The 24405-nt window shown below is 40.6% G+C and overlaps 1 protein-coding gene across 1 annotated transcript in view; it reads right to left on the reverse strand.

The window, feature by feature from the left end:
• LOC127584001 (zinc finger protein basonuclin-2-like) overlaps positions 1 to 24405 on the reverse strand; it is a 92060-nt gene that overhangs the window by 34976 nt on the left and 32679 nt on the right. Inside the window, exon 2 of the mRNA XM_052040491.1 lies at positions 45 to 147. Coding sequence (XP_051896451.1) covers positions 45 to 147 — 103 coding nt within the window. The remainder of the gene's footprint in view (positions 1 to 44; positions 148 to 24405) is intronic.

The raw sequence follows: 24405 nt of genomic DNA on the forward strand, positions 1-24405 counted from the left end.
CCCCAAGATTGCCGAAGGATGTCAGCATCTCCAGTAATCCTTACCATGTACCACCCATCCATGTTTACAATGGTCACATTGACGCACGTTGATCTTCCCTGCTTGAAAGCACTCACAGTTACAGTTAACCAGTGTGCAGCGAATGGCCTGGAAACAGAGAAAGAGAGTTATCCACAATGCATATCAAGTCTTCTTCCGCACAGCAAGAGTGGTACTACTTTTATATCAAACATACAAAATACAAAAATATAGCTTAAGCATTAAACTTATTTAATCACTGGTCCACATAATTCTTCATTAAAATTAACTGGATTATTTAGAGTGGCAGTTGGTGACCTACAATTTAGAATTTTCATTAAAAAAATACTGTTAATACTGTTTGATGCAGATGTGGAACTGGTCAGTCACCTACACATGACTACAACATTTGTTTTGACTCTGGTGCAAGGGAATACAGTCAAACTCTAATAATCGGCTATCCAATTGTTCAGCAATCCCAATGGTTCGGCATCTAGCTCACCATGTCCTGTTTCCCATGCTCCCTTTAAACTCACTGGGGCCCCGTTTCCAATGGACCCTTTAAACTCACCAATTTCACTGGAAAATTTATTACTCTATCGTGCATCTTAAAAAAAAGTGAATTGAAAGTATATTGGTGTAGGAATAATATCTAACAGTTCAGAAAACCTGCTAGTTCAAACAAAGTGTAGAGGGTGCTGGATTATCAGCGTTTTACTGTACATAGCACATATCTAGATTCCCATTGCAAAGAAACAGGCCAAGGCTTATGTCACAAAGCACTTTAGAAGCAACATTTTATTTGAATATCCCATTGAAGTTTGTACTTTGGCAGGTGCTATACTGTAGTATTCAGTCCAATTATCTTTGAGCTGCTTGTTTGTAAGGTTCCACTTGCAGGATTTATAGAAAAAAAGAAATATATGTAATTTTTGACAATACCTTCTAGGAAAGAGGACCTTTAAGAAACATGCCAAAATTATTAAAATAAGTTAAAACTTCCTACAGATGACGTAATTATGAAACATGCTTTGACACTTTAATTCTTAATCAAAAATGACTAATCTGAAGACATTTTTTGCCAAAATTGTCATATGTCAAATTTCCTGGAATTTTATTTAAAGAATAAAGTGATGAATTGGGAATTAAAAATGTGGTTAATTCCCATTACAAGGCAGTTTGAGGAAGATACTCATACACAGCTTTTAAGACATTAGAGTTAACCAGTTGGACTGATGGCCTTTCTCTGTGCTATAGATTGTATGTAATCACAGGACGGTGTGTATTGAAGTGAGCATATTCTGATCAGTATAATCCAGAATTACCTTGCTCCTGCTTTTAACTGCTTAGTGATTCATAGATTTTTTAAAATCTATTGTTCTCTGGCATTCTAGCATTGGACTGAGTGACGTATTTCAATTTACATTGTTTCCAGCAAGATAGAAATCAAATGAGTCTTTTTAGAGCTTTTTTCCTCAATGATTGTAATCCAAAAAGGTGTACATCGATTTACCAATTCTTCCTTTTCAGTTGAAGAGGTTGTTTCTCAGCTGCTTTTTACTTCCCCTTCAGCAGAATGAAGATAAAGAATGGTCCAGTGAAAACCTGATACGAGGGACATGCGTAATTGATTCAAATGTCGGCTGAAGTATGCAGGGACTGGACATTTTATTGTGATTTATAAAGAGAAATGGTTTTTGGTTTGCAGTGTCATCCCAACAATCTTTTACTTGTTAAACGTGTATACATTTTACTCATTCAACATGAAAGTTATGGAATACCTTTTAATGGAATAGATTACTTGATAAAGAACTCCAGAGCAACTGGTTTGCTCACATACATATCCATACGCACACATACACACAACATTACAGATCAGAAACAATAAACTAGCTCCAAAAATTGCTAGAGAAATCAGAAGATTAGCAAAAGGATGGATTTATAAACACACGCATGTTAAAGCTGGCTTCAAAAATGGAAATTAATAAAATATCATGATAAATTCCTCTGGTATCTCTGAAATACCAAGCTGTATCATTACAGGAATAGGCATTTACTGTAGTTCCAAGGTTTAACCCTTAACTACAGAGTGTCAGGTTCCCTTTCAATTCAATTAAAAACAGATGCGATTCAGCAGGAGAATATCACTTGACAAAGTAATACATTCTACAAGAAACCTCAAGACAGAAACCACTCCAATAATACTACTTTGATTTGTAACAATAACTATATACACAACAGATTTTAATCTAACATAATACGTACTAGCTGTTGAATATGTCATGTGGGCAATTAATAATTGAAAATGACACAGTACATGTTTTATTTAGGTGTGATTCAGTACCAAAAACACCTCTCAGTAGTTCTGTGGATTTTGACTTATGGAATTCCATTCCCTCTACACTTACCCTCTCTGTTGTGCAATGGGAATATTGCCTCAGTAACATGTGTTAGGGTCATAAAAATAGTCACTTTTCTATTTTGCCCAGATGAACAAAACAGCTCTTGAACTGGCTGAATGCTCTCTTTCTGGCAGGAACAACAGCCCAAGATCAAAGAGACAAAAAAATTATGTTCCCTCTCAGAGAAAAATCAAGGGCAATGCAAGGGGCTTCCTGCAGAGAAAACACCTCTTATAGTACTTGACCACACCTCTGAACTAAAATAAATTTACCAGCATCTAGTTTAAGTATGGGAAGCAAAAGCAGTCATATATGGAGATTGTAAAGTCAGACAGAAACAAGAGTTGTGAGACTGGTCTCTGGAGGCAGCGAAGTCACAGTGACAGGGTTTGAGCTCTTAGTCAGGTTTATAGATAGTTAATGTGCCAGGACATCGTGTACTTAAATAAAATTATGCTTTGTAATTTTAGTCAGCTAGTTCAATCTCCTGACTATAAAACTGGTGGCTTTAATATAGCACTGTAACTGCCATGACACATAGCCATAACAAGTAATACACACATGAAACTAGTTTAAAATCTTGCTAATATTCAGCAAGATCTACAGTGGATGACCTCAGAGGTTTGCTCCTCTTTATTCTATCTTCCATGACTGGATATGCACTTTATCTGGGTTAAACTAAACTGACCAGGACCCTTTAGTTTGAATTATTTTGTTGAATAAAAATTACTACTGGAAGAAGGGAATTGTCTTCAGAGGATCACAATTTATATCTGCTAAATAAGCAACATTGTTAATAGGATTTCACTAAGAATACTATGAAAAAGATCTACATCAGTTTTCTTTTTAAAAAAAACCTCTGCATCCAAGTTGGAAAGTATTGGATTCAAGTCCACTTTAAACGAATACATAAAACAGGCTTCATCATTACGATGGTGCTACGAGATTGCTGCAGTTTGAGAGTCCATATCTATCAAATGAGAGGTTGAGTGGAGGCTCCTTCTGTCTTTTCTACAGCCAATGTATCTCCCTCAACTAACATTACTGGAACAGATCAACAAGTTCTTTATCTTGTTTGCTCTTTTGGGAATATTCTACATGCAAAATATCTGCCATAAAAACAGCAACTCAACTACTAAAGTAATTCATTGCTTTGAATTACATTGATAGAAGATTTTTCCCCCTCAGTACAATTGAAAACATTAAAAGAAGTAGAGTAGACTTACGAAGCTTCAACATTCAGAGCATTGGGAACAGTGATAAAGCTGCTAAAAGGCATATGTTGTTTTCATTTTTATAAACAAGGACACAAGACAATTGTTGGTTAGTTCACAATTGAAATTTTCATCCCATCTGGATGCCTGTCTTTTGGGAATTGTCAAGGCAATGGAGGGAGTTCAAAAGTTAGGTATTAAGGTAAAACAAGTGACAAGAGGCTTTTTATTAGAAGAGGAGGCTAGAAACTGAGACTCACTCTACTAGTTAAGATGAGTTGTGACCTATTCAAAATTCTGAAAGGTTTTAACAAGCTAAGTCAGGAACAAAGAAACAGGAGAATGGCTGATCTGTGACCCAACTCCACTTGCCTACCTGTTCCCCAAAATACTCAATACTCTTGCCCATCAAAATATATCAGTCTCAAATTTTAAATTAATAACTGAATTAAAATTATTTGCAGGAGAAGCTTGTACATTTCAACTAAACACTGCTTGTAGAAGTGTTTCCAAACATCATTCTGGTTTTAATTTTTAGACTGTGCCCCCTAGACCTACAGGATATATCTTTCTATCTAGCTTCCATCTACATCTTGCAAGCTGCAACCAAAACAAGCCTTCAACTTCTAAATTCCGGGGAACACAATCTTAGTGTGTGTAATCTCTTGTCATAATTAAGCCCTTTGAATTCAGGAATCGTTCTGATATATTGACGCAGCACTCTCTCCAAGACTGAGGGCAAATGGTGCAGAAGGTGGCCATTTGGCCCATTGCATTCATGCCTGCCAAAAATGGAGCTGTTTAGGTTATTTCTTCGAGCTGACTAGCATTCTTTTTAAATATGGCGAGCTTTTCTACCTCTACCACCCTTTCAGTCAGTGAATTCCAGTATCTGTTGTCTTTTTTGGTAAAAATAAAGTTGTTCTAATTGTTCTACCAGTTAAAAAAATCCACATCTCCATGTCTCTGTTAAGGGAATAAGATTCTTCCTGTTCATCCTGTATAAGCCCCGAAAAAATGTTTTACATTTCAAATAAATCACCCCTCCGACTCTTTTGTTCCAAAGAAAACATCCCTGGCCTAATCAGTGGGCTCGAAATTCATTCAGACAACTCCAAACAAAAATGATGCTGTGCTGTTGAAAATTGAGTTAACCCAGAGTGGAACAATTTTACCTCACATTTTTCCAGACTGTGTCTACCTATACAATCTATTGATATTTTCTTGCTGTCTGGAATTTTCTTCCTCATTTTCGATCACATTGCCAATCTTGTGGTATCATTGACAAACTTCTCAATCATGATACTTATATTTAAGTCCATCATTAACATATCACACAAACCATGCAACATTTGTGAGCCCTGCAAAACCAGCTCCCCAACTCAATGACTAAAACTCCCATTGACCATTACCCATTGTGTTCTCCCACAGAGGCAATTTTTAATCTAACTTGTCAATTTCCCTCGGATCCAAAAGGCTTTTATTTTCTTTATTTCACTGCCTCAGTGGACCTTAGTGGATCTGAGTGGACCTCAGGCACCACCTCAGTAAAATCCATAAAGACTGTGCCATCTTCATCAGCCCTCCTTGTTACCTCCTCAAAAAATTCAATCAAATTTCTTTACGTGACTAATTTTCAGGGGAGGGTGCCCAGAGATACCCACAATACTTTGGTAATGTAACCAGGGCTTTGTCCAGCTCTAGCACAACTTCTAACCTCTTTATATCTAGAGGGATGGACAATTAAGAGCAGCAGTTCATTAGCCTTTCTGAATATTGTTTATGGCAACCACAACATACTTTAATCAGTCCAGTGTAGATGACCTCAAATTTGCTTGGACAGAAATCAGTTCATCACTTCTTGTCTATTTGTTCAACTTATGAATATCACTTAATAACTTCAATGCTTCAATGTACATTGCATTCAATACTGCTTATCATTGTGTAAACCATCCAAGTCAATCATAATCACGCTGAATAGTTGCAGCACCAATCACAGATCCTTCTGACTCTCCCCACCAACTGTCCCAGCCTTTCCCTCCATTCCCATCCTATCTCTCCATTCCACAGCTATCCTATCCTATCAATTTAAGCACCTGCCCATTTTTCTTACATCTGTCTCCTGCCACTCAGTCATTTTCCTGGACAGCAAAAAATTGCCTTCCATACTATTAACTTCAACTTTGTCGAACAATCCGTTAAGAGACACTTTACTAAACACCTTCAGGAAGTCCATAAATAATGCCCGTACACTGTACCCTGGTCACTATTTCAATCTAAAAAACTATTTCCCCAGTAAAATGGTAGAAAGCAGGCACAAATTTAAAAAGCTGATAAAAATTATGAAAGCATGTTAGGCTGGAGAAGGGATTGGGATTTTTTTTGGATGAACCAATGAAGTTTGTCAGAAAAGGCAAAACCTAATTAGAAACGGTTGATAGTTCTTTCAGACAACTATGACTGGTCTAATGAGCTAATAGCACCTATTAGTACAGTAAGGTTCCTCAATTAATATGTTAATATTTAGATAGAGATAACACAGAGTTTGTAAGTGTCACATTTGTATTATCAATATGCATTCCATGAAATGTGGATTTTTTTTTTGCCAGGTGGCCTTGTATAGCTATGAAAACAAGACCGACACTATACATGTGTTTTCGAATGGTCTTGACTATTATTCTCTGTGTGATTATTTATTTCCCCTCAAAGCTGCCATCCTCCTCCAGAACAGTCGAAATGTCCGTCAGCTGTGCTTGCTCTGTTTTGCATCTGCAGAGCATTTCATCATTCCACTCTGATGTGATTTACTGGTAAGGAGGGTTCTGTACGATTACGAAAGTGTAATCCCTTGGTATCTGTGTTTGGCAAGATTAGCAATTGCTGTTTTTTTTCCTCCAACTACGCTGTGCTGTTTCATCTCACTTATTGTGCGGAGGAGGAATGTTCAAAAGCCCTGCTGCCAACAACAAGCACACTTAAAATGCTTGCAAACAAAGATGCTTTACGTACAGATTCCTCCTCCAGAGGCAGTCAGTCGTGGAGCATAATCAAAGTGTTGCCATGTTACTTTCTATTAAGAAGGATACTTTCCATGGCTTCACAAGTAGCTCCTGGGTCACAATGCAGTCTAAAAAAAAAATCGCTGCTAATTATACCAAATTCTACAGCTGAGTATACAGACCGAGTCAAGGATTTTCATGTAGAGGATGTTTTGGTTAATAATTTTAAAAGAATCAAGGAAAGTATGTTATTCAGGAGATCTGCTGCCATGTAACTCCATTCTTTAACTAAACTATTCCTCCTGCAATGAAAATAGTATGCTAAACGTTATCACACATGGGTAGCAATAATTAGGAAAGATTTGTCATTTTGAAGGAGCTAGGTGATCTTGTTATGCATGCAGCTGACCAAATATTCCCACACACAGACAAACGGCTGCAGAGGTTTGTAAATCTTAACAGACTGATTCTCAATAATTCCTGTCTGGCTTTACAGTACTGTGAACACTGTCAGTGGAAGCTATTAGCTTAGTTAAAGTTGTGAAGTGCAAAGACATACTTAAAAAGAGGGCCTCAAATAAATTAGCTAACTAGGCGCTACAATCCCTGGCAAATTCCCAACATTGACTCTGTTGTCCATATTCTTTCAAAAGCTGCCACAGGACTTCCACCTCCACCTGCCCTGCCCTGTAGTCACAGCATGGTCATCCCACATGTCCATCCTTGTGGCAGACCATCTTCCAGGATGAGGGACCTTGGCTAAGTAGTATATGGATATATAGTAACTGTTCTCCGCAGAGCAGTGAAGGTCAAGGAGAGATTGAATACATGCATTCAAAATGAAGAGGAGTCTTAATGGCACTGCAAACCTGTTTCCTCTGGCAATTGGAACACTAATTGGTCAGTGACAATATCAAATCAGGCAAGAATTGATCATGAAATTCAACAGTAGAGGTCTTGAAAGACCATATGGCTTACTTTTGCTTTTTTTATTATTCTAAGTAGTTTAGTAACTAGAGGTCACAAATTTCAAATAATTAGAAGAATTAGTCAGAAAATTACAAGTTTTTTTTAAGTAGTGTATTCATAAGATCTGGAACAAACTTGAAAGGTTAGTGACAGTCATCATAGGAAATGCATTGAAGAGGATTAACTGAAAGGGAGAAACCAGTTGATTTGCCTGACTGGGTGCATTAAAAAGGTTGATATCTGTGGGCAGAGATCATGGGAGAGCTCAGAACATTCAGATGCTTAATGAACACATCATCTGAGTAAATGAAAAACACGATGATGCTGGAGGAACTCAGCAGGCCAGGCAGCATCCGTGGAGAAAAGCAGGCTGGTATTACTGCTCCACTGTGAAGTCTTTTCAAGGATGCCCACTTTGAAGAACTTTTCTTCCTCTCCTTGACGGGAGTTTCGAGAGTTTCTCTCTCACTGCTCCCCCTCTGTGATACCTCCAGCATCATAGTGTTTTTCATCTGGATTCCAGCATCTGCAGTCCTTTGGTTCTCGCACCATTTTACATGATTGAATTTATCTCAGCCAATCTCCACCCAAACCCAGAACGTGCAACCTACTGTCTGTAGAAACAGTCACTAGCATACACTGGTGATAAGTACACTATGATGATCAGAAAAATGGTCTTGATGAATTACCAAGCACGGGTGAGAAAGAAAATCATTGGTGGTTGAGAAGAGGCCATCTGCTGCAGAGCAGGAGCCCGTCTTTTAAACAGGAGGCCGATATAGCAACAGGACTAGAAAGAGAAATGACATCTCTCTGTACAGAACAGTGGAAGGTTGCCCGACTAAAGTGGAGGTATCCATCACCTCGACATGCATGGCCTTCTCCCACATGCAGCACTGCTGTTATTCATCACTGAGCATATGGCAGACCCATGGTACCTGCAGCAGGAATCTCCTGTCCAATGGGACAATTTGCATAATTGAAGAATGAACTGTGGCCGGTGCTGTCTCCTCTCAGACATCTTTCAACAGCCCAGCAAGCTACCGTCACATCCTGTTGACTTCTCAGCCTTGGGTTCTGCTCATATTTTTTCCCCAGAAGCAATTCCTTCTCTGCAGTTCACTCTTACAATTGTTCTGTACTTTTCTCGGGCTCTTGTTATATTTTCATTTTCACCACCACTGATGCAAAATCTTTAACATCTCTATCAGAATTTCACCCTTCCCCTTATACCCAATTACTACTGTCCCTCTATTTTTCACATACATCATAAAAGACCTTCCTATTTCCTTTCATAAAAAGAAAACATATTGGCAAATGGCATTAAAAATACACTATAAAATTTCTTCAAGAGATACAGCGCCAAATCAGGCCCTTTGGCCCACCGAGTCTATATTGACCAACAACCACCCATTTACACAAATCCTACAATGATCTCACTTTTTAGTCCACTCACATTCTCATCAACTCCCCCCAGATTCTACCATTTACCTACACATTGGGGGCAATTTATAGTGGCCAATTAACACATACACCCACACATATTTTGGATATGGGTGAAAACCAGAGCACCTGGAGGAAACCCACGCAGTCACAGGGAGAACTTGCAAACTCCACACAGACAGCACCCTAGGTCAGGATTGAACCCGCGTCTCTGGTACTGTGAGGGAGCGCCTCTACTAGTTGCACCACTGTACCATCCACTTCAGAGTTTATGAGCTTTACCGCTGACGGGAAAGCCACCAATGATGGAATAAATTGAACACAAATAATATGCCCATTTCTAAAATGTATAAGATACCAATTGAAAATTTGCTTTATTTTCTACCATTTAGAACATAGAAACCTACAGCACAATTCAGGACCTTCAGCCCACAAAGTTGTGCCGAACATGTCCCTACCTTAGAAATTACTAGGCTTACCCATAGCCCTCTATTTTTCTAAGCTCCATGTACCTATCCAAAAGTCTATTAAAAGACCCTATCATATCCGCCTCCACCACCGTTGCTGGCAGCCCATTTCACGCACTTACCACTCTGAGTAAAAAAACTTACCCCTGACATCTCCTCTGTACCTACTCCCCAGCACCTTAAACCTGCGTCCTCTTGTGGCAACCATTTCAGCCCTGGGAGAAAGCCTCTGACTATCCATACGATCAATGCCTCTTATCATCTTATACACCTCTATCAGGTCACCTCTCATCCTCTGTCACTCCAAGGAGGAAAGACTAAGTTCACTCAACCTGTTTTCATAAGGCATTTATTAGCTGTCCAAAGGTGTAGTAAGCTAAATGAGATTTAATAAATGCTTAATCCTTTTGATGATAAAACAACTTTCATTGAAAACGATGGAGAAAGGCCAAAATGTTCTGGTTTAGGTTATTAAATACGGTTATGAAATGAGTTTGCAATTGCACGGTCAAATGGTGCAATATTTTCTTCCAGCACAGTCCAGCATTCCAGAGCAGAACAACAGGAACATTTTAAAGCACAGTCTACTCCTAGCAAATCAAGGTCACTTTTTGCAATAAAAACATGTGACTGACCCAATAATTTGAACAAAACCACATTCATAACAAACCAACATAGGAATTCTCAGATAATTTAAATTGTTGGATTGAATGGACACAGGTATGGCGAGGGAAGTAAACTTACAGATTAGTTGTGTCGGCCCTATGTGAGGCATACCCTATATTCTGAGGAAGGAGAGGAAGTGTTGTCAAAACAGAAAGGAAATAATTAATCCAATTAGCAAATTCATGGTCCTTCAATTCAAAACAACCAACCTGGCGTAATGGGTGTTGTTACATCTGAAGTGGCGTCTGAAGCCCTGCCAACGAGATTATTTCGGTGAGTGAGGAAGAGGAGAAGTGAACCCAAATAAAATATAGGCTGTGCTTTTTCACAATTTCTTTTTTTGCTTCTGGGGAATAATCCCTGGAATAAGGTTAGGAATCAACGGTGAAGAAAGAAAATCCAAGGTTTACATCTGGGGCTGTTGGACCACTTTTCTGGACCTTTTCTTTCACAATTTAATCACTGCATTTTGCAGCACTTTAGAGGCCTATACAACATTTAGAGTCTGACTTCTCAGCTACTCCAATTATTTAAAAGAAGGCAGAGTTTCACTGCAGCACTTAAGATTACTTATAAAATCCTCTGAATAAGGATAATTATGCAATGAAACGCAAGAATTGTTTCTGTTCACTACTTTCTCAATTTATTGTACCTCTGAGTTTATTGATTGCCTCTGACCTGTTCCCAGTAAAGCAAAGTACTTAACTTCAAATTCAGGCAGTTTAAATCTGAAAGTAACTTATTCATGTTATTGTGACACACAGAGGTAATACTGATTATAGTTGCAAGCAAATAACATCAAATTCACCAAATTTGTCCTGTCAAGTTGTTAATGATGTTGCCATTTTTCACTGTCATTGTTTAATGACGTATTAAAACACTTCATGAAATTTTAGCCATTGAAATAGTATTATCCACTTGGTATCAAATTAAGTGTTATGAGACAATACAAACCTGCTAATTAGGTGTTATGAATTTATATTGAGAGCTTAAAAGTACAGTTTTATGAATGCTCATTTACAAGATTTCACAACAATGCCATCGACTCTTTGGGGCACGTGTCTTCGATTAACAAAGCTATATTTCACTATAACAAATAGTGTCCCACACTCTCTGTACACAGGAATACAATATACCAAAATAACAATAATGCATCTCGCCCAGCCTTTTCAAACAGGAACGTGTTGCCTGATAGGGTGGTGGAGGCACATTCACTGGGGGGCTATTAAGAGGGGCTTGGATGGGCACATGAATGAGAGGAAAATAGAGGGATATGGGCATTCAGTAGGTAGGAGGGAATAGCTATGTTGGCACAACATTGTGGGCTGAAGGGCCTGTTCTGTGCTATACTGTTCTATGTTCTATGTACAAAATTTCACATAATGAAACATTGTAAAGGAATTTAGTTGGATGTATTTTCCACTGAATGAAGAGTTCAATTTTAACCAAGAAAACTTTACTATGCAAATTTGCAATAAGATAAAAGATGAAAGGCTAACTGAGTTATAAGACACACCACAGAATTCCTAAAATTGGTCCAGATCTGCTAATGGTTGAGCCACCAAAGCTCACCACTTGCCCATCTTTGAAGCTCACTCTTATCTAGAAAGCTGATCAGCAGACCCAGCACAGAGTAGGGCCTTTCTGTGTGTGGCTGATAGGCTACAATCTCAGAAATAGTTTTAAGAACCAGTGAAGCCATAGCCTCAGGCTTGCCAGCTGTTAAAGCCATCATTGAGAATGCTTCTAAAATTCTCAAACATTCAAAAATATAAAAGTAACTTGAAGTTTTAATTTTAACTCATAAAAACTAGGACACAATTAAAATCAATAAATTACACTTAAATCAAAGAAGGATATTACCTTGTTCTTGCCACTTTCTCCATTCTTTCTCATTCAAATTAATGGGCTTGCTCAACTTACACCAACTTGGCCTGGTTTGTCAGGCAGATTCTGGACTCTAAGCACTGGGATTCTATGGACGGGACATTCGTGCTCCACCACTGGAGCAGAAATTCCGGACTTCCACCTTCTCATGGGAGTTTCAAACTTTGTGCAGTTCCATAAGTAAAAGCCACCAGTTCTGAGCAGAACTCTCAGCTTTCAGTCAGGTGATCCAGACTAATATACTTCTTGTATATCGCCACCCAAGAAATATTCTACTTCATACAAATTCTAGACACAGGAATTTGAAGATATAGCAATTTGAAAATGATCAATACTTCAATACCAAGATACAGTGAAAATCTTTTGTTTGCGTGCCATCCAGCAGATCACGTCATTGAGGTAGTAAAAGAAAACAGAATACAGAATATATTGTTGCAGCTACACAGAAAGTGCACTGCAGGTAAACAAATAAAATGCAAGGGCCACGACAAGGTAGATTGGGAGATCAGGAGTTCATCTTTAGCATACGAGGGATCCATTCAAGAGTCTGATAACAGCGGGATAGAAGCTGTCCTCGAGTCTGGTGGTGCATGCTTTCAAACTTTTGCATCTTCTGCCTGATGGGAGAGGGCAGGAGAGAATGACTGAGGTGGGAGTGGTCCTTGACTACGTTGGCTGCTCTCCCAAGGCAGCGGGAAGTGTGGACAGAGTCAATGGAGGGGAGGAGCAGTGAAATTAACCAATTAACAAATGCCAGCTGAAAATGTGATGATTCACTGCACTCAATGTTTGGAGTTTTGAAACCACTTCCTCACCATCTACAATTAAACCTACCACTATCGCAAAGTAACCATGACTGAGGAGAAACAGTACAGTATCTTTCTATTTGATGTTCATTCCATCAATTGAAATGGATTGATGATCAAGTTGAATGATCTGCTTTGCCAGTTACAACCCATAGATGAAAAGGAAAATCTCCCTCATGGAATTAAACATCGCAATGAATTAAGCAATATACAATATTAAAATTCACTCAAAGTGCAGATTTCCAGTTCCTAAACAGATTATTGATATTCTTATCCTTCCCCTTCTATGCTAAAAGAAACTAGCTCCTATATGACACATATGCTAGAGACAAATTAAAAGATATGCACCCCCCAGCAATTCAAATGGATTACTGGCATTAGTGCAACTATAGTTGGCTGAGTTACACTGGTCACCTTCTTCTTCTCCTTAGATAGTCCCTTGGGACAGAGAAGGAATTCCTTCCACTCTGGTTTGGTTCATTCTGGAGGTGACCGACGAACCAAATGTGGGGACTGCAGACTCTCCCACAAATGCAATACGATGGGCTGGGTAGGTTGTTGGTGAGATGGTCCACTCCTTACGCCGGCTCTCTACATGTTCCCAATGCATGGACTCGATTTCCCGACACCATCCAAATACTCCTTCTCCGTATTGAGTTATGGGGCAGAGGCTCCCAGGAGTCAGAGAGGATATTGCATTTCTTCAAGGAGATTTCGAGCACATCCTTGAATCTTGGTGCATAGTACTGGCACCTCTGGTCCTGGCATCTGGTCCATGCCAGCCGAAAATGTGATGATGCACCGCATTCCGTGTTTGGAATTTTGAAACCACTTCCTCACCATCTACAATTATACCTACCACTATCCCAAAGTAACCATGACTGAGGAGAAACAGTACAGTATCTTAGCACCCCTGCTCCTGGCATCTGAACTCACAGGCTCTCCCCAGCCAAACAAAGAGAAGGGAACAAGGCAGCTGCTATCAGATCCAACAGGAGGTGAGTGCTGCCTGTCCCCAGTAATGCCTACACTCACCGTGCCGGCTAGCGTGTAACACTAAGTTCACATCTCAGTGCTGAGTGACTACACTGCTTGTCCAAGCCCGCCCAACATCACTCCTCACAGGCAGCCATCGCACATTGCCTTGGTACTTCACTCCTCACCAAGCCGGGCATCAATGAGACCATTTCACTGCCACAGCAGCACGAGCACAGGGCTGAGCCCTCAAACAGGTTCCCAGCACAGCAGTACGCAGCTGCTGGAAGGTCGAGGATTCATGCCAACTCTCCTTGCTCAGTAGTGCTACTAATGGATTGCTGGCATTAGGGCAACTGCGGCTGGCTGAGTTACACTGGTCATCTCCTTCTTCAATATTCCCTTCTAATCTGGTTTGGTGCATTCTGAGGTGACTGACAAGCCCAATGTGGGGACTGCAGACTCTCCCACAAGTATCAATGTCTCCTTGTAGCGCTGATTCCATTATCGCTCTCATTCCTGGGTGTGCAACTCAGGAGCTAAGCAAGATACCAGTGCCTCACAAAAGCCATTCTGATTGCAGAATTTCCTCCCTTTTAGTGGTATAACAGGTTATTCAATCCTTCCTACAACTCTGGTAGTTCCACTTTAACCCTTCACTGCTTCCCAGTGAAACTGCTTCCCTTTTGGACCCCATGTCTAGCAAATCAACTGGTCCCCAGCTTCTCAGCTGGTATCACAACTTGACCACTTGATGCTTGTGCCTCATTGTCAACTTCCTCGATACTTATGTATAGAAATATATAGAACACTACAGCACAGTACAGGTCCTTTGGCCCACAATGTTGCGCCAACATTTTATCCTTTTCTAAGATCTATCTAACCCTTCCCTCCCAAATAACCGCCTATTTTTCTATCATTCATATATCTATCTACTTCTCTGCAGAACAAAATATGATGGGACACCAAGACCCAAACGGATCATATAACGTATCCTAGAAGCAGCCAAAAGAAATTATAAAAATGGACTTAACAGGAAAAAGGAAATTGGCAGCTCAAAAAGTGTTGTTCGCAACACTCCACCTCCCTTGGGAGGTCACACTACAATTAAAGGAAAGCTTTCTAGCTGCCATCCAGATTGTGAATGATGAACTGCAATTATCCAGGTACCACACCAGCTAAGTGAATAAAAGCCATTTGCAAGCACTTAATCAGAAGAGTTTGGAAGACCAGACACAAGCAACAGCCAGAAGCAAATCAAATAATTTTGACACACTTGTAGGCCTGGGGTAAACATGCTGTTAGCTTTCATCCAACAGCATCCTTGAGCCCCTCCACTCCATATATTTGGTAGTATGGATCATTAACTGGACAGTGCCCATTGCAAACCAACCACCTGTCCATGGACCCCACCAACCTTAGAGCTCTTATAGTGTGTTTCCTACATCACAACAGTGGCTGCACTTCGTACATGTAAAGCACTCTGGGGAGCTCTGAGATCATGTTTAACCACTCTTTGAAGGTTTATAAGTTCATTAGCAAGCCAGTATATTTGGGGCAACTCGGGATGGGAGTATTGACCTTGCTTACAACATGTGCATCCTTTAAATAAATGTAAAAAAAATTCTGTCGTCTGCTGTACAAGAGATAATACTGATCCAAATAGGAACCAAAGATCCACACATTTAAGATCAGGGGCCGGAAATTGTAAAGCTCAGTGAAATGCATTCTGGACAGTACTGTGCAGTGATCCAGGTGGGAGAAGGATTTCCTTAAGTGTGTAACATCCAAGGAGTCATGCATGCAAGTACTGCAGATCCCAGGTACGAACCACAAGTAGATTCAAGAGGCACAAACAAAGAACCAATTTACTTGCATGATCACTGCCTGGAGTGAGAGATACCAAGGCAATGGTTCGCAGTGGTTCAAGTAATGGGGTTGAATTTGCTGTCCTAACAAGGAGTGGCAGCAGGAACATCTGCTTTCTAGTGGATGGTTTGGCATCATGGTGTTGGAGGTGGATGACTGGGGAAGCACCGAAACAGCCTTGCCTGAAACGTATGAGATATGAAGTCCAATGGAGAAGATTACCCAAACTCATGGAAGGAAATTTTTACATACTGTGAAACATTATCTTGTCCTCTAGATCCACTTTTCCAAACAAGGCCTATGCTGTTTCTTCAGCATGAACGCAGATTCAGTGAGGCAACAATGAGTAACATGCACCATGCACCTATCGATGCCACTGTCCCACTGCCAGCTGCACCTGTGGATCAGATTGCTACGTGCATGGAAATTAACCATTCAATTTCTCATTCACCATTTGCCATTGATTTTGTGTTTCCATTCAAACGCAGAGCACATAAAAAACATTCAAGCAATTGAACTTCCAGGCCCAAAGAAAGTTTCACTAGTAAAGGATGAATTAAAATCAGATAAACTCAAATCAGCCTGTAACTATCATACTTACGTGTAAATCTTCAACAAATCCTGACTCCGATGCAATACTGTGGGAGAAATCTGTCACAATCTGAGTGAACACAAAGAGGCAGGCACTGATGTTTTGTTCATTCAGAGGCAGAAAGCTTTGCAGACAAAACAGGACTAATCACAGGTGTCAGGATTGACCAGGGAACAATTCCACCTCACTTCCAGCAGGGAAAATAATGAATGTCTGGCTTCGTGCTATCAATTAATGAAGGAATTGAAGACAATTCAGAGCAGCACCATGTGCAGTACAGGGATGGAAACCTTTCCATGATCACAGATCAGATTGTGTTGGCCCAGGAACAACCACCAGGAAATACTTGAATTTCATGTAGATGACCCATGGATGCGGCAGTGACCTTGATGGGTGCTTCATGCACCTTTCTTACTGATGGTTTATCGCTGATGCTTCATTATAATGCTGAAGAGACACCATGGGCCTTGACTGAAACAGGAAGTCTAAAGGGCAAGGTAATGACCTGGTCAAACACAAAATGCATAACTCCTTCCCCGAACTGTTGTTGGGGAGTCCATTGGTTTTAGTGCCCACAAGCCTAGACTTCCTTGGGTCAGATGTGGAATGCGGATCTCACTGAACCTCAGCATTCTCAAGTTGTGCAGCAAGATCCAGATGACAACAAAGCCTCAGGCAGTGCAGTAAAGAGGCCCAGCTCCTGAGAAGGCCCAGCAAACCTTGACCTAAGGTATCAACATTTTAACAGTTGCCTCTGACATTCACAGATTCTTGAAAATTATCAAAATTAATTGTTTGATTATCTTGGCTTCTGGTTTTCTAAGTTAATTGAAGAGGCACGGTTTGATAACTGGAAAGTAATATTAATCGCACAGAAGTGCCAGACAATGACCATCTCCAAGAAAAGGGAATTTAACCATCTATTCTTCGTATTCAAAGGTATTGCATTCACCAAGTCCCTCAACATCATTGGCTAGAAGTTCAACTAGAACAGCCACAGAAATTGTGGCTACAAGAGCACTATGGCACAGTGGTTAAGCAGTGCAGCCTCGAAGCCCCAAAGGCCCAGGTTCAAACCTGACCTTGGGTACTGTTTGCGTGGAGTTTGCACGTTCTCCCTGTGACTGTGCGTTTCCCCCAGGTTCTCTGGTTTCCTGCCACATGCCAAAGAGTGCTGGGTGGGAGGTTAATTGGATGCTGTAAATCGGCCCTAGCTTAGATGGGTGATAGAAGGGACGGGTGGAGAGAGTTGATGAGGATGTGAGAAGAAATTAGCAGAAGATCAGAGTCGATGGGTGTTTGATGGCTGGTGCAGACACAGTGGACTGAAGGGCCTATTTCCTTGCAGTATGAGTCTAAGAGCAGGCCAGAGGCTGGGTATTCTCTGGTGAGTGCCACCTCCTGACAACCAAAAGCTTTTCCACTACCTACAGATATAGATCAGGAGTGTAATAGAATATTCTGCCCTTGTCTGGGTGAGGGCAGCTCAACAGCACACTAGAAGCTTGATACAGTCAATGATAAAGGAGTCTGCATGATTGGCACCCCATTAACCACTCCAAATATTCATTCCCTCCACCACTTGCGCTCCACAGGACCCTCTATAAAATGAACAGCAGTTACTCACCTGCAAGTTCTCATGTACGTTGCACACTATCCTGACTGGGAGATATACCATTCCTCTTTCGTCATTCGATCCAAGCCCTGCAGCTTCTTTTCCAACAACACTGGGCAAGTATCAAAAACATTGTAGCAGATCATGAAGGCAGCTCACTGCCACCTTCTCGAGGACATTGATGGATGGGCAATAAAAGCCTTGCCAGAAATGCCCAGATCCCAAAAACATGAATCAATAAAAAAAAAACAGAAACTTTTAGAGATAATTAAAAATTTCAAACCAAAGTAAAATAATTTAAATAAAGTTTACCTTCCCCTTAGCTTTATAATCTATAGGACCTCAGATCCCATTGAATCCAGGCCTAAGTTGGGTTTTGATCTGGTAAAGCATGTGAATGGTGACTCCACAACGATGGGAATTCCAACAGGTCTGGGCTCCATCCTTGGACTCCATGTGGAATCCAGTGACAGATGTGGGGACATCTGTCGGCCATTAGACCTTGCTATTATTTGTTCGACAGCACTTTTTCAGAAGTGCAAGACTTACTGAGGTTTAAGCAACAGAATGTCAGTGGTTCAGATTTCATCCAGCACGATGCACTTCAACACATTGTGTATCACACACAGTTCCACAGAGCACACCTTCAGATGCTGGAGCAGATGATCAGGAGGGCATGTACCTATAGATATTTTAGCCAAGTGCAGTCATTCAGCCATTATAGAGCTGTCCAAAAAGGCAGGGTAAAAATAAATTCTAGATGAATTCTCACTCAAAGATCAAAGTCTCTTCATGAAGCTGAACAAATCTTGGTACAAGAAGTCACATGAAAACTAGGGCAGGCTAAGCTTCCCAATTTAATAAAAGAGCTTGAATTTCTGACAGAGCCACTTAAACAAATAGCCCAGGAAATCACAACAACCGTGACTTGTAACATAAGCAGGGCAAAACTTCACTCACTGGAGAGTGAAGGCTTCTGCACCATTCAGGCTAGCATACCTTTCAATTCAAAACACAGCTGTTCCCCATGACAACCAGGTGACTAAAGTACCAGTGAGGCAAAATGTAAAATGGAAGGTTTGCATTTGTTCCCATTTTTGGCACAGCAAAAAACACCCCAAGGCATTCCATTGGAACAGTTTCTATCAAGATTTGACACTGAGCCCTTAAGGAGATATCAGGACAGGTTATCAGCAACTTGGTCAATTGGGTAGGTTTCAAGAAACGCCTTAAAAGAGAGAGAAAGTAGAGAGGTCCAGAGCTTTAGGTCTTCGGCAGTAGAAATCGCGGTTGCAAGTAGTGAAACTATGAAAGTCGACATGTTCACAGGACAGAATTGAAAGAGAACAGTTCAGAATTAGAAGAGTGTCAATATCTTGGTGAGGTTACAAGCTTTCTGATGTATTTATGAATGGCACGATCTGCCTGGATGGCATGAAAACAAAAGTTTTTCCACTTTATTTCAGAGCACATGACAATAATAAACCAATGTTACCAATGTTAGTGGACGTTATAGAGACAGGGTGAGGTGAGGCCATGAATGGATTTAAAAGCAAGGAGGAGAATTCTACAATCAAGGCATTACTTAATGAAGCAACAATGTAGGTCTTGGAAGCATGAAGGTGTGAGTGAATAGTGCAGCGTGAGTGAATTTGAGGAAGCAAAGAAGGAAATGATATTTGGCCCCCATTCTACCTGGAACCAGGAATACAAAACGAATACTGGGACTTGGATGCTTCTGTAATGCAAATCTATTCATCTCCTCAACCCTGCCTGCAGCCCCCCATCACACTCAGAGCCCTCCCTCCCACCTTAAACCAATTCCTAAACCAGTAGCAAGGAAGAATAAACTTTAATGCTAGCACTCAGCCATATCTTTTCCAAAGGAAATGGAAAAAAGGATGTAAATGCTGGGGGTCAAATGAAAGTTAAGATCGATGGATCTTTAATGGAAAATAAAGGCAGGTAAAGAGCATTGTGGTACGGATTACCCATGATCTGGTTTATAGGATGAAGCTCTAGGGGCTGAATGGCTTTTCCTGTTCTAATATGCTGGAGGAGAAAGCAACAGTGACTTTGCGACAAGTGACAAGTACCAATTTCTAAGGTGACAACCAATATCCGAGACCATCACTTAGTTAAACTCAGCTGAATATTGGTTACTAAGATTCAGAAACTAGAACCATAGCTGCTCTCAAGTAAAGCTCAAGCAAGACAAGAAATCTGAATTTTTTTTTATTTCCACATGTGTAATCAAAAAATGCACTACTGCTTTATAGAGAGTATTTTTAAACTCCTTGGTTGTGATGTGTCACTGACAATGCCAGCATCTCGTCCATTCTGATTTGCCCTTGACAAGATCGTGGTGAGCTGCCTTCAACTGTTTTGGTCCCTATCGTACTAGTTCTCCTACTGTGACAGGGTTTTCACACGGCAACAGGAATGATGATATATTCCCGAATTAGGATGGCTTGTGACATGGTTGGAAATTTGGAAGTTATGGCAGTCCCATGCATCTTCTGCCCTTTACTTTAGAGTTTGTAGAGTTATTGGTTTTGGACTGTGTTGCTCTCCTGGTTCTTCTTCTAAGACAGTCCCACAGGATTGAGGATTGTTCGCTTCTGCTCTAGTTTTGTGGGTTCTGAGGCACATGTGGGAAGCACAGTGTCTTCCACAGATAAGGCAGGAGTTGATTGATGGGACGATACATGTGCAGTTTTGTGAGGAGGTCCTCTCCTTCTGTGACTTACACAAGCCTCCGTGAATGCAATGCACGGCCTCGAGATTCTCAATATCATTCCAAATATTTATTTTTCACTGAGTGGTCTTGAGCCAGAATTCCCAGGAGTTAGAGGAACAAGCTGCATTTCCTCAAGGAACTTTAAGCACATCCTTGAATCTTCTCCTCTGTTCACCTGGTAATCCCTTCCCATGTCAGAGCTTGGAACAGCAAATCTGTTTCAGGAGTCTGGTGTCAGGCAGGCAAACCTCCTGGTTCAACAGCTTACCAACTCTTGCTATTCAGGCTAATAATGAAAAATTACCATTTTCTTTGAGGAATACATGAAGGATAACCAAGCATCAGTTCTTATGTTCAGGCAGAGAGATGCTGAGGTGGCAAATTATCTGCCAATAATGTAAAGAAAATAACCTTCTTTAGAACTCTGCTTTCTTTGAGAGTTCTTGTTAGTCTTGCAGGGAATCTAATGCCAAGAGGTTCTTCTCAGCATACAGTCTTAAAAAAAATATGGTGTTTGTGGCCATGGAGAAATGGGACCCTACTGCAAAACCAATTTAAAAGATCTCAAAGTAAAATTTGGATTTGAGTATAAACGCCAGTGAAATTTCCATCCACATGGCAGTTGCCTACATACTTTAGGAGTTGCTTGGCTAGCCTGGAACATCTTAGGCACAGGCTATTGTTTCAACAAGCACTTTGTGGGAACCTTATAAATTAGTTCTACTCTTTCCCTCCTCCTCCTGGGAAGATCATTCTGTTCTTCCTATCCTGCAACTCCTTATTTCTAGTTACTGTGACATTTATATACATTTTTGGCAGCTTTCAACTCAACAGTCATCTTGGCCTAAGCAACTGCTGGCAAATAAAAGTAGCCAGAGAGCATAAATAAGTCCCATGTCACAATCTGTAAAATCACTAAAAAAAAAAGTCCTTTGTAAAATTCTTTGTTCTGAATCCACTTTTGGACATCATCAGCATGTAGATAAGCTTTCTGAAACTCTCAGTTGTCTTGTTCTTCCCCCAAGGTGATTGAAAGCATAATGGCCTGGATATGGCCCAGCAAGTACTTGGCCAATATGCTTCATTAAGACCGTGCATAACCTAATTCTAGTTTTATGTTCCAATTGTTCTGTCTAATAACTGAGCCGATAGTCAACGGCTTCCAAAGGCATTCTTAATGAAAAATAAGATTTTGAGGATCCTTCACAGAGTAGATGCTGTGAGAGGTGTTTTGTTTTGTGAATCTAGAACATTAGGGATTTCAAGAGTCATCTATATATTGTTTTAAACGTAAGGTACTAAATGTTTGGAGTTCTCCACCCGAGAGAGCTGTGGAGAGTAAGGCATGTATTTGAGACTGAGATGATAGATTTTTGGACCTCAGGGAAATCATGGAATATGAGTACCATGCAGAAAATTGGAGTTGAAGCCAAGATCAGATCAGTCATGCTATCATCAAATAATGGAGCAGGCTTGGGAGGACATCTGGCCTATTCTTGCCCCTGGTTCTTCTTCTGTTCTTAAGCAACATGTCATCCCAGCCTTTGTATCCACTGTTTTCCTCCGGAGTCCATGTATCATCTTTTGGGGCATCCTCTGTTTTCCTGTTTCCAACAAAACTATCACACCTTACAAAACCAAACTTAACTTAAATATTCTAAACAGAATACTAAAAGAAAAAGCAAAGTAGGTTGAAGAGCAAATAAAGCTTGGTCAAGTAGATGTGTGAAAAAATAGATTATTGACTGAGGGCCAAGAAAGATGGCCAAAAGGCTGTGTGGAGTCATGACAAGTTTTGGCAGCTTGTTGCTTGAATTATGTGATCTGTCTAGTCTGTAATATCTACCATGACGCTCCTGGAGATCAGTTCTCAGACATCAAGCAGGTCACTAGAGGTTGTACCATCTGATCTCGAGTTGTTGAGTCTATGCTCACATTGCCTCTTATAATATTTGCTCTCCCCTTCCAAAGCAAAATAAAGCACTGAGCCGTGATCATTGTAGATGCTTGCACAAAATGTACTTACATTGTAAACATCTGTTATGTAGTTCCAAATGAGTCATGGTTGGTAGCACTTTCTGTGGGTCAGAAGTTTGAGGGCTCAAGTCTTACTCCAGAGACACACAGAAAATTTACATTGATGTTTTAGTCCAGAGCTGCACTGAAGGAGCTGCTGTCTTTTGAGTGAATTGGGAAGCTACATCGCATTTGCCTTCTCAGCTGAATATAAAAAAATTAAGTCGTACAAGTGATAAGAGGACAACGTTGATTCCACAGCTATCAGCCAATATCAATACCTCAACCAGCATTAGTGAATCGGACGATCAGATTAGCAGTTGTGGGATCTTGCTGTGCACAACTTGGCTGGTGCATTTGTCACAGCAATGACTACATTTAGAAAATCACTCAATTCGCTGGAAATTGCTTTTGGGTCTCCCCAGACCAGTCTGAACTTGTGAAAAGAGTTTCCTACAAATGCAAGTCTGTCTGTTTCCTGCCCTAATTATTGGGTCAGATTGCGCTGATCTTGGCCGATGGTTCAAGTTTGCCACTCACGGGATGCAGCAATTGAAATTACTGAGGCAGAATAGGTCGCGGGGGTAACTAGACCACAGGAGGTGGAAACAAAAGCCCCTCCTATAGAGACCTTGATGGCCTTCTGACAGCTCAACCTCTCAGAGGCATTTTCTGTTTTGAAAATGTCTCTGATGACCAGAAACATTTAGAACGAGTTGAACTAAATAACTAAAATAAGGAATATAATAAATTAATTTCATACTATATTTTAATTAATAAAGTTGAATGAAGTAAAACAAAACACCATTATTCACCTTTTTTGTGTGTATCAGCAAACTCATTCAAATGAATGGAGTTGTGCTAAATTCCCCTACCATGGCTGGCATAAAGCCAACAGATTAGATCCAGTGGACTTAACAGCAAGTCCTGGACAGAGCATGAGTTCTGACAGGCCACAGTGTGCAGATACATATGTCGGAAATGTGCCAAAACTGTCACTTTCATAGATTCATAGAGTTACTCAGCATAGAAACAGGCCCAACTTGCCCATGCTGACCAAGATGCCTACCTACACAAATCCCACTTGCTTGCATTTGGCCCATATCCCTCTAAACCTTTCTCATCCATGTACCTGTCCAAATGTCTTTGAGAAGTTGTAATTGCACCTGCTTTAACCACCTCCTCTGGCAGCTCATTCCATATATCCACCACCCTTTGTGTGAAAAAGTTTCCCCCTCATATCCCCTTTAAATCTTTCCCTTCTCACCTTACACCTATGCCCTCTAGTTTTAGACTCCCCTACCCTAGGAAAAAGACTGTGACAATCTATGCTATCTACATCCCTCATGATTTTATAAACCCCTCTAAGGTCACCCCTCAGCCTCCTTTGCTCCAGGGAAAATAGTCCCAGCCTAACCAACCTCTCCTTATAACTCAAGCCCTCCAGTCCAGGCAACATTTCCATGAATCCTTTCTGCATCCACTCTAGCTTAATCACATTCTTTCTTGGTTATAGTCACCAATCTGAAAAGCAATCATCCACTACCACCCTCTGCCTCCACCACCAAGCCAATTTTGTAACCAATTTGCTATCTCACCCTGAATCCCATGTATTCTAATCTTCCAGACCAGACTGCCATCTGGGACTTTGGCAAAGACCTTACTAAACTCCATGTGGACAACATCCACTGCCCTGCCCTCATCAATCCTTTGGTCACCTCCTCAAA

This window comes from Pristis pectinata, chromosome 28 (assembly GCF_009764475.1).
Source record: "Pristis pectinata isolate sPriPec2 chromosome 28, sPriPec2.1.pri, whole genome shotgun sequence".
Classification (NCBI taxonomy): domain Eukaryota; kingdom Metazoa; phylum Chordata; class Chondrichthyes; order Rhinopristiformes; family Pristidae; genus Pristis; species Pristis pectinata.